The sequence below is a fragment of the Amblyraja radiata genome, chromosome 12, assembly GCF_010909765.2.
Source record: "Amblyraja radiata isolate CabotCenter1 chromosome 12, sAmbRad1.1.pri, whole genome shotgun sequence".
In the NCBI taxonomy this organism is placed as follows: domain Eukaryota; kingdom Metazoa; phylum Chordata; class Chondrichthyes; order Rajiformes; family Rajidae; genus Amblyraja; species Amblyraja radiata.
In genome coordinates, this window is record NC_045967.1 from 44564809 (window position 1) to 44576925 (window position 12117).

At 44.1% G+C, this 12117-nt stretch overlaps 1 protein-coding gene across 3 annotated transcripts in view; it reads right to left on the reverse strand.

Moving 5' to 3' along the window:
• Positions 1-535: 535 nt before the first annotated feature.
• The window catches only part of LOC116979141 (ephrin-B1-like), a 201419-nt gene continuing 189837 nt past the window's right edge, over positions 536-12117 (reverse strand). For 2 of the 3 annotated variants that reach the window (XM_033030654.1, XM_033030655.1), the window contains exons 3-5: positions 11484-11576; positions 6536-6667; positions 536-2661 (exon numbers count right to left, since the gene is read on the reverse strand). In XM_033030654.1, the coding sequence (XP_032886545.1) occupies positions 2276-2661; positions 6536-6667; positions 11484-11576 (611 nt within the window). In that variant the 3' untranslated portion in view covers positions 536-2275. The remainder of the gene's footprint in view (positions 2662-6535; positions 6668-11483; positions 11577-12117) is intronic. The other variant, XM_033030656.1, reaches the window with a different exon arrangement.

The following is a 12117-nucleotide window of genomic DNA, read 5'->3' on the forward strand; positions in this document are numbered from 1 at the left end:
GGTCTTTTCTCGCCTCCAGCTCCTCTCCCCTACCCCACGCCCCTCAACTGAAGAAACAAAACGTCACCCATCCTTTTTCTCCAGAGATGCCGCCTGGCCCGCTGGGTTACTCCAGCACTTTGTGTTTATCCTAAGAAGAATAAAGGGTGCTTTCATTGGAAACCCCTGTCACATGCTCAAAGCCTTCTCCTGATATGCTAGTCATTTGCTATTAACCAGTTATAATTTACCGGCCAGAAAGAAAATGGGGCATAAGCATTTGCAGAGATTTTCTTACCAACTGGAAGACCAACACATCAATGCATTCACAATTAAAAAAAACCACTAGATCCATCTTGGCTGATGTGATGGGTCATGTGACAATCAAACTAAAAGTTATTTTCAGCTGGTGAGCTGGGAAGACGATTGCATGAGTGTGGATGGGGAGTAGAGATGATATATACTGGATGAAGCAATGCAATTTGGGAGAAACTCAGGGAGATGGCCACCAGTCATAGTACACCGAGACACACAAAGATTGCAGCAGAGAAAGATGTTTGTTGGACAAGCTAAAGTTTTATTTATTTTCGATATGACAGTAAACTCCCTCATTATGTGGGGAAGTGGAAAGAAAAACAAACCGGTTTTTGAGACGTGAAATGACGTTGCCCGCTGAGCCGTTGAACAATCTCCTACCTTCAAGTTGTTTCAGTGAAAGATCCGGGAGCTTTCAGCATTTTATTTCTGTAGCCACAAGAAACTAAAGAGCTGCCCAGGGTCACATACTCACCCACTGGGCTAAAACCCAAGAAGGGGATCCCATTTCGAGTCAATCTTGCCTTACAGCAGGGCATTCCATTCCACTAGCTTGAAGCCTCTCACATCATCTTGATGAAAATCCTCATTCATCTATACGTCGTGAAAAGCTCTCTCTCAAAACCAGACGGCAGAGATTAGCTTCTGCTCCCTCTGGGCCCTTGTACACAGATTCACAACGGTAAGCCCACTCCCAACTGGAGTGTCCGCTATCACACATGGACCCTGCACCAATATATATAATGAGCCTGTAACTATACCTGCGAAGGGAAAAAGTGAAGCGGTTCCCTCCCTTAACAATGGCCTGCCATCCCTCTGCTTTGTACAATTTGAAACAGAAAGCAAAATTACAACTCGATTATTCCATGGACCAAATGGCAGAGTCAGGGCTACCTGGCCACCATCGACAAATACTGCATTCCTGGAAGATGATCATTTCTTGCATACCTCTACCAGGCAAACCCAGGCCAACTGGGGCAGAGCCCAACAAGACAAGTACAAATCCTATGTTGGACATTAATTAGGCTAACCTTAAGACCAACTAGCAATCAATTATGCCCCAATTGCCAAAGCTCGTCTGACATTTCTTTGCTACTTACTTATGCATTTCTTGACAAAATATTTTTTTTTTATAAGGAATTGGGGAAAGGCGAAAGCTGGATTTGTATATAAACTAATAGATTGATAAGCATGTTTATAATTTACATAGATCACAATACATCAAAAACATATCATTTAATCAAAAGTCGAGAAACAAGATGATGCGGGGGGGGGGGGGGGGGGGGGGGGGGGTGACTCAAATGGGCAGGCAAAGAAAAGATGAAATGTCCTTTTCCCCCAGCATCCCTACCCCCACCCAAATCAAGAGTTTTTGCGTCGCAAGTCTCTCGTCACCTGAGCAGTTGGAGTTCAAAAAAATATGTGAAGCAGCTCCAGGTCCCCTGTGCCACAGAGAACCAACTGCTTCATAATCCTCAGTTTGTTCGGAGGTGTTCCTGGTTTAGAATTTAAGCACAAGGCTTCTCCTCGCAACTCGACACTTCAAGGCTTTTTTCATCTTCGTGCTTCTTTTCAAACCTTTCTACCATTTTGGAAATAGAAGAGAGATGAGGGAGAGTTGTGTGGCATGATCCTCCCTCGCTCAAGCCTTTAACAAACCGAGGGAACGGCTGTGTGAAAAACAAAGCAAAGAAGTTAAGATCCTGGCCTTGCAGGAACAGCCATTCTTCAGCCTCCTTTGGAACAAAGAAAAAGTCATCTTCCATTTTTCTTTTTTTTTTTCTTTTTTTTTCTCTTTTTTTTTTTAAAACACAAGTTTGCTGAACGTAATACTGAAACCTTCCTTGATGGCCACTGTCATAGTCTTATCTATACTCTCCCAAACACATTTTGTATACGGGAAGTCTGTACGTTTCAGGAGAAGCTTTAGATATCATTAAGCAGGCCAGGCACCATTCCAAATTCTCCTGTGTCTTGGTTGTCAAACCTTGTAGTAGATATTTGCAGGGCTCTGTGGAGGCATCTCTTGGACAATGTAGACTGGATGGCCATAGTCGCCACTAACTTTCTCATAGTGAGGACAGTAGTTGTTGTCATTAGTCCTCAGCGGGATTATAATGTCACTGGGCTCTGAGCCGCTATTTCCACTACACTTTGGGCTGGCCAAGGTGTTGAGGGAAAGGACAGCTGACCTCTGCTGGGAACTTTTCCTGTGTCGCTTTCTGAACTTTATTAAGAGCACCACAAGGAAGATGATGATGAGGATGAAAATGATGCATCCAGCCCCAATTGCAGCAAAGAGCGCCATTTTGGAGCCAAAGATTCCTCCGCTGTTGTTCAGCTTGTCTTTAATCTGACTGTCGGTGGCTGCGGAAAGAGAAAAGGAAGAAAGTGAGCTTTGGTGTTCTAATCAGAGTTTTAGTTCAAGTGTTACTTTAGGCCAATACCCATACCATCACCAAGGCAAAGCAAAGGTTTACTAAACTGCGCTTTCTCTTTGGATGTTGCGAGATGGAGATATTGGCCTGAACCTCAAGGATATATGGTTGTTACCATTCGTGAACAACTAACCAGTGCGCACAATTCTAACTCACACCATCAGTAGAGGAGGAAGTATGTTGGGCTATCACACGCGCACACACACACACACGCACACAAACACACACGCACACACACACACACACACACACGCACACATGCAATGACGCACACACGCAAGGACACACACGCACACACACACACACGCAAGGACACACACACACACACGCACGCGCACACACACACACACACGCACACACACAAGCAAGGACAGACACACGTACACACACACGCAAGGACATACACACGTACACACACATACACACACACACACACAAGGACAGACACACGTACACACACATACACACGCACGCACACACGCAAGGACATACACACGTACACACACACACGCACACACGCAAGGACACACACGCACGCGCACGCACGCGCACACACACACACACGCAAGGACAGACACACGTACACACACACACATACACACGCACGCACACACGCAAGGACATACACACGTACACACACACACACACATACACACGCACGCACACACGCAAGGACATACACACGTACACACACACACACAGCACAAATCATCTACAGCATAAATGACTGAGCCTTTGAATGCCTGGGTCTGTATCCCACATCTTTGATTCACAAGGCAGTTGTGACCAAATTGCGGAACGAGAGAGAAGGCGAGAGTAGATTAAAACAAAAAAAAATCGAAATTATTCCCAGGTGAAGCTGCAAAGGGTAATTCTAAATTTAATACAAGCATAAAATGGAAAGTGAGAGACAGAAAGAGAGCGAGACAGATGCGAGACAAATAACAGCACAAAGGGAATGCTGATGAAGCAGATCTAAATTTTTAATTAATGTCCTTTGTTTCTGGAATGTTTATCCTTTAGACCCTTTTATTAGCATTGGCTTGTTTAATGACAAGTAAGTGGTGGGGGTGGGGCTGAATCAATACCTACAACATTTGTTTGTTAAGGAAGCTTCCAATCTACTGCACTCCAAATCGGATCCCAGGGGATCTAACTCCTGCCAAGATGAAAACCAGTCTAACCTAATCTATATGCAACACTATAATCTCACAATGGTAATCTCCTTCGCTTTGAATGCGAGCAAAATTGATCAATCCAGAATTCAATTCAGTCCAGCCTTGTAAATGGTTCATTAAGAGATTGCCAAATTAGTTTTGATACACGATCTATGTTGAGCTGAGTGGCTTTTAGCCTGTGGGGTTGTTGGTGTTCGACAAAAGATTTTGATGCTCAAGTGAAGAAAGAATAACAACCAAAATTTTTTATTTTTTTTTAATCACAAATTATCCAGGATGCTAACTTCTAATTTCTGTTGAATAACTACGGATTTAAATGATGTGCAGGTGGTTCCCAGGTAGGTGGGAATCGGTCTCAGCTGTGAAGATGGTGCACTGTGTTTGAAAAGCCTGCTGGCTCTCAGCGTCATGCCTCAACCTGGATGATGGCCATGTGCATTTCATCAGCACAGCATAACACATAATTCAGTCTTTCACCTTACTGAGGGAGCAGAGAGGCCGGGGCGGGGGGTGGGTGGTTAGGATCTTTAATCACTTATGGGCAGAACTAGTTCTCCACTCCACGTGTGTAGAACTGCCTGGACAAAATTCACACAAATAAAATTTGCAGAGAGAATCGGACAACCTTAACGCTGCTTGCCTAATTTTCATCTTGTTGAAATAAGAGAAAGGAAAGTCGAGAAGCTTTTTGCAAGAAGGGGTTTCCCCCCCCAGTGAGAATTAGGCTTCACAGTGGTGCATCCGTAGAGTTGCTGCCTTACCGAGCCAGAGACCTGGGTTCGATCCTGACTACGGGTGTGGTCTGTGCAGAGTTTGTACGTTCCCCCTGTGACTGTGTGGGCTTTCTTCGGGTTCTCCAGTTTCCTCCCACCCTCCAAAGACGTACAGGTTTGAAGGTTAATTGGCCTCTGTAAATTAGTAAATTGTCCCTACTGTGTAAGGAGTGATCGCTGGTTGGCGCGGACGTGGTGGGCCACAGAGCCTGTTTCCACGCTGCATCTCTAAAGGCTAAATACTATTCTGTCATTGTTTCCCTTCCATGCATCCTACTGTTTGGGAGGTGGCGAAAATATTAAAATTTACACTCCCAGATCACCGACTGGAACTTTTCTTCTGTTCCGTCGCTGCTAAAGATCTTTCAGTCAATTCAGATTTTAGACTGAACTTTAAGTAAATTCCAAGCAATTGGCCCAAGGGGGCCAAATGGCAGACTCCTATTTCTTGTGTGCCACTATTTCAGCTTCTTTTTCTCTCTGCCAAACCACATTTGCACATTTTTCGAAGGCCCTTCATATTTTTGCCGTACCAAAATGGTGGCCAGATTGCTTTGTCTAAGTGAAACTCCTTTAATTTGTCATTCCAGTCCAGGTGCCAGCTGGACCCTGGAGTAACTCCTTTGTTTTCCAAATCAGGTTGAAGCTCTGCTAAAAATGTAAGTACATGATCTCATGGCACCCAGCAGTGCTGAGGGAATAGTTCAGGTGTTACAGTTTGCTTAAGATGCAAATTCAGGTGGACAGGACAGCTTCAAATGTTATTTTAATTTGCCTACCAAAAGCCTACCAAAAGCATATTAAGTGTTCATCTCATTTGCTGCTTGTGTGACTTCTGTACAACTTGGCTATGCGACAACAGTTATAACGCACAAGAGTTACTCTTTGGTTGCTACGCCCTTTATTGTCAACAAGTCTAGGATATATATCCTCAGAAAATGAAAGAATTCACATTAAAGATTCTGCGGATAACCTCACTCCTTTCGCTTTTGGTAATGTCTACATGTGCTACCTAGAATTCTAAACACTGCAGAAACTGTGTACACACAGAAAACTATAGTGTTGAGGAGAGAAACTCCATCGATTGCTTTGTAGGAGGGTATAGAATGAATTGTCGGACATAATTACTAACTTCATATCCAGGGGCACCGGCTCAGAACTGAGAAGAGGGAAGGAGAAACAGACTGTTTAGATTTAGCTGCTTCATGCAGGGCTTGATAATGGATGCAACAGACCAGGCAAGGAAACAGTCTTCCTGTAGCCTGATGCTGGACTCCTCCTCTGCCCCACAGGCATTCCAGGTGACAGTGATAGATTCAGTTCTGATTCAAGCAATGTGGGAGGGGGAAGATCTAACAAAGGAGACTGATCGACCCACAAACCCTTCAGGGAAAAAAAAGAAGAGAGAATGGCATTCCCTTTTTAGATCTTTCTTGGGGGTGGATTCTTAAAGGTGAAGGATGTTATTATCCTGGTGGGACTGCACTAAGCATTCCAGTTTCGTATCTCATGGAAACTACTAAGATTACAGAGGGTTCTTCAGGAATAATTTTCTGAATTCACGCTAACTTCACCCATTTGAAGTGCACAGCTGAAAATTTGGTTGCGATCTCGGTTCATTTCTAGAACCGTTTAAGTTGATAGTTCAGGGCATTGTTCTACCAGAGGCATGAACTCAGAAAGTTATTCCATATATCCGATAGGTCTGGATTGGATATAAATGCAAAGTTCAGACGCCCAAGTTCAATCTATTTGCTATCACCCTTCAAACCTCTGTGGCATTATCTGAAAATGTTTACCCTCAGGAAAGAGAATTATGGAATGACATCCTAGCAGGCTGTCTCTTCCTCACCTGTGTTCCCAGATTTCTCTTCTGAAGATGAGTCTTTCCAGAGGGAGACAACGTTCTTCACTGTGTTGTCCTGGCCTTTACCTGGTGCTTTGGTAGGATCTTTCTCTTTCAGCGGTGGTCTTGTGTTTGGATCTGGATGGAAGGGAGATGGAAGTTACCGACTTCACCAGCTGTTTGGGACTTCAGTGCAGAGTTGTTGGTTAACATCAAGGTGTCAAGTAAAAAGGATGATGAGATTACCGCATGTAGCGCCAGTGTTAAGCTGAAGAGCAGTGGGCTTTTTTAACCAGGAAATGCCACCAGACAGCAAAAAAGGTGGGAATTTGGGAAGGAGTCTCTCAAAAGTCTCTCACTTGTGAGTCCATTGTCATTAGTTAGTTAAAATTGGTCCAGTTTCATGCAGGAAAAGAAACGATTGTCGACAGGAAAATGGTGATGAAAGCATCGTATAATTTCATTAAGAAAATGCAGGTTTAGACACTAGTCCAGAGGGAAGGGATGCACTAGTACTTTATAAACTGTGTTATCTATGACAGGAAGCCAGATCAGAGCATTGATATGAATGACCCAAGAGTATTATATAGTTGGAATCTAACCTCTTGGTCCCAGAACCATCTGTAACATTGGTATTCTCACCCTCTTCACTTATCTACCACTGTAGGGAAGACTGTCTGTAATTACTGCTAAGAGATTTGAGCCCAATCAGTCATCTTGTTAGTCAAAGCAGTGATTTTATCCACACGAGCTGGGTGGGGATGTGGGAAATCATGGAGGTTTTGAGGTTCATGCCGTAAGTTAGCAGAAAATCTTCAGTGGCCAGAAGGAGCATGATTGTCCGTTATGCCAAGTACATCACCAAAAATAACTACCTACACTAAGATCACAGGGAACTACAAGGAAACTCTGTGACTGCAGTCCTAACCAACCCAAAATAAGAAAGTGTGGCCGTTAGACCAACCTTAGTCTCAAGATCCTAGAGAACATGTTTCGCTTAGTTTCGCTTCAAGATAGAGTGGAAAAAGGCACTTCGGCGCCAGACCGACCAGCGATCACCCCGTACAGTAACACTATCCTACCCACACATGCAATGGGAACAATTTATAATGTTACCAAAGCCAATTAACCTACAAACCTGCATGTCTTTGGAGTGTGAGAGGAAAAGGGAGCATCCGGAGAAAACTCATGCTGGTCACGGGGAGAACGTACAAACTCCGTGCAGACAGTACCCGTGGTCAGGATCGAACCCGGGTCTCCGGTGCTGTAAGACAGCAACTCTACCGCTGTGCCGCCCATGCGCTCCTCACCAATAGAAACGAGGCACAACTTTCTTCACAACTGATTCATTAATGGCCTTCCCCCCCACCACTGGTGAATCCACAGCATTCACCTCCAGTCACAGCTCCTTCAACACTGAGAGTACACAGGCCAGTCCACATCCAGGCAACTGTCCCATTAGTGGCAGACAACATTTACCACTAAATCTCATACAATGATTAGGTCCTAAAAAGCTCAATCACCTCCAGATGACATTCACTAGCACTACCACCCAATCCAAACTCTAGCAGTAACTGGACCTGTCGCATTTACACTTCTAAATACATATAACAACTCTTCAAAATTTATCCTCACAGGATTCAAGTTAGGGGTTTGATGAATCCTTGCCGATCAAAAGGATGGACTACATTTTAATATTAATATGGCCTCACTTATGAGGGTCAACGTCACCCAATATAAAGCCACTTGCCTGACCTGCATTACTTTTATTCAGAATCATAGGCACCTTCTCTACCCTCATGGAATGGTGACTGCCTTCCATATTACCGACAGGATGTACGGCAGTAACTTAAAAGTTTCATGAGCTTGCAACATCTACCACTGAAAAGAATGGTGGCACCAATGCCACTAGGTCATCCTTTCTCGCAAATCATGCACCATTCTAATCTAGACGTACATAGTTGAAGTGTATTAGTCAAGGCTCAAGTTTTCAATACTCCCCCATACAAGATCATTTTGGGGACTAACAACACAAGAACTTCAGCTGCTTACATGGGTTAAACACCATCCTCTGAGACAAACTAGATTGAGCAAGAAATTCAACCTTGCCAAAAATCACAAAACAAATATTTAAAATTGCCACTGTTTGATCAGGGGCTGAGGCCAGTTTTGCGCTTGGTGGTAAAAATAAATAAACTAGTTGTACTGCTGTCTCACACCATCAGAGATCTGGGTTCAGTCCTGACTCTGGGTGCTGTCTGTGCGGAGCCTGCAGGTTCTCCTTCTGATTGAATTTTCCCCAAGTGCTTCACTTTCCTCCCATATCTCAAAGGCATTTGGGATGTTCGACTATATGGCCACTGTAAATTGTCCCCAGTATGTGGGTGAATTGGAGGAGTTGTAAAGAGTGTGGAGAGAATAAAAAAATGAGATTAATGCAGAATAGTCCGGTGGGCGGCACGACTCACGTCGCAGCGGCCTCTGCAGTCCGTCTGTCTTTTTGTTATTTTTTGTCCCGTTTTAATGTAGTTTTTATTTTTTTTTGATGGTGTATGTGTGTGTGTGTGTGTGTGTGTGGGGGGGGGTGGGGGGTGGGGGGGAAACTTTTAAAATCTTTCCCCTGCACGGAGAACCCGACCTTTTCCTTGTCGGGTCTCCGTTGTCATTGGGGCTGCAACGTGTAGCGGCTTCCAGCAGGAACGACCTAGAGCTCCAGTCGCGGAGCTGCGGACCTACTCACCATCGCGGAGCTGGCCGAGTTCGGAGCGGGTGGAGCTGTGGTGGCGCGCTGCTGCGACCCGACCCCGGGGTTTCGGAGGCTTACCGCAGGTCCGGTGGACAATGACACCGGGAGCCCGCGGGTCCCTGCTGGGAGACCGCTTTTCGGGGCTTCCGCAACGGCGACTTCACCCGCCCGAGTCGCGGGGTCGAGGAGTGCCTGGAGCGGGGCCTTACATCACCGCCCGGCGCGGCTTCAACGGCTGCGGGACTTTGCTAGTGCCCGCCGGGGGCTCCAACACCAAGACCCGGAGCAGGGCCTTGCATCACCCGGTCGCGGCGTTAATGGCCGCGGGACAATTGCCATCGCCCGCTGGGGGCTTTGACTCTGACATCAGAAGGGGAATGGGGAATGGGGAGTGCAGGGGAGAGATAAGTTTTTTTGCCTTCCATCACAGCGAGGAGGAGATGCGCTGTGATGGATGTCTGTGTAAATTGTGTTGTGTCTTGGGTCTTTTTTTCTTGTGTGTATGACTGCAGAAACAACATTTCATTTGAGCCTCTATGAGGTTCAAGTGACAAATAAATTGTATTGTGTATTGTGTATTGTGTAATTAGTGTGAATGGGTGGTTGTTGATATGTGTGGACTCATTCGGTGAGTTAAAGGGTCTGTTTGCATTCTGCATCTCTCCATGGCTTTATGACCATGAAGGTTTGAAAGTACTAAAAAGAAGTCTGGGAATTGCCAGAGTGAGGTTGGGTGGAAAAATTGGCTTGCTTCACGGTTAGGTTTTCCTGGATCATTTGAGTGTAAAATAGTACATTCAATAAGGGGTATCACAACTGGGGCAGCACCTCTTTGTAACTATAATAGCTACAAATTAAAATGTCTAGAAACATTAAACTTTCTGCTCTGTCATTGCTTCTTGGAAGTACAATGTTATCACCTTGCATTAATAATCATCACCTATACAGGAATGATGAGCAGAATTGTCTGAATTTGTTTGAAATTGTCTGAAATTCACCATATATAAAGTACATTTTTATTGTGGTTGTCATGTAAAATTAGTAACTCGGTTAATGAAAGGAGAGTTCCTACCCTTATAATTGGTAATCGAAATACCTGAGGAAACGGCTGTGCAGATTACTATTCTTGGGGCTGCACCCCAGCAAAGGTTAATGCATTCAGAAAGGTGAAGACAAAATGGCGATAAAATTCTCTCTCTCTCGCACACTCCACCGCTATCAACTCACTGAAGGAAGAGCCACTGAACGACTGAATATCATCAGTGTTTTCTCTCAGCATCATCATGAAACTAATATGCAATGAAGGCTTGTACACTTACATCAAAGAAAGTCATCTTTAGATTAGTAACAATTCAGGAAGAGATTATAGTGGGTATCACGCAAGCAAAGTAAAATCAGTGAGTTTAGATTTAGGTAAATTAATGGAGAAGCATTATAACGAAATACAGAGGGCTACAGAGGTATACATGAACAGATGTATAGGTAACCTCAATCATGGATTGGCATAAACATGAACAAAAAGAAACATGCATATATATGTAGGAAGGAACAGCAGATGCTGGTTTCAACCCAAGATAGACACAAAATGCCGGAGTAACTCAGCGGGACAGGCAGCATCTCTGGATAGAAGGAATGAATGACTTTTCTCCAGTCTGAAGAGTCTCGACTCGAAATGTCACCCATTTCATATATCCAGAGATGCTGCCTGTCCCGCTGAGTTACTCCAGCGTTTTGTGTCTGTCTTCTGCATGTATAAGTAGATGAGGCATTAAAACGGATATCATTGGTAAAGATGTTGAAAAATGAACTTGGATTAGTCAAGCATTCAAGACAAACAAGGGTAACCAGACAGAAGCAGGCAAATACACACAGAAAATAGTTACATACATATGCACATGCACAGTTAGACCATTATACAAGACCTTTGATCATAAAGGCTTTGGTTCAGGTTAATAGTGAAATAGAGGCTAAATGTTTGGGGACTCTACCCTGAATGTGTGCCAGGCATTCCTCATTGTTCAATGCTCAAAACCAAGCTCATCAGTTAGCAGAAGCATTCCCCACTTCACCAAAGGCAAAAACAGTGTTGGAGTCTGGTATTTCAGAACTATCAGCAGCCTTGGTGATAGTTTCATATAAATTCTTGCAGCCCTGAGTTAAATAACACATGTTAGAGAAACACAGCTAGGGCACTGATTCAGTGTTTACCTTGTCCAACCTTCATAATTATTTTCATGGATCGAGTTTTACACACTCCACCATTTCTGTTCTCCAAACCTTCGTACGACCCATTTGATGTAGCTGGAATAAAGAATTGAAGATTATTATTCCATTCAGAGATTAGATGCACATTAAGACTGACATATCCAGGAACTAAAGGGCACAAAGTGCCAGAGTAACTCTGCAGGCCAGGCAGCATCTCTGGAGAACATGGAGAGGTGGTGTTTCGGGTCAAGACTCTTCTCCAGTCTGAAGAAGGGTCTCGACCTGAAAAGTCACCTGTCCATGTTCTTCAGAGATGCTGCCTGGCCTGTTGAGTTACTCTGGCACTTTGTGTCCTTTTGCATATTAACCAGCAACTCCAGGTCCTTGTTTCTACATATCCGGGAGCAATACAGAGACGTGCAATTCTATTGCTCTTGGTCACATTTTGCATATTCAGTGTGAACTGCATGATAACAATCCTCTCCTTGCATCCCTGTCATTTTTCAAAAAAAAGGAGAATTATCTGTTAAAAGTCCATCATCTTCACTTGATAAATGATATTAACACCTGTTGAAACTACTAAACCACTGCAGACTAAGTAGTATAATACGATCTTTCAGACCTTGCATATAACTAT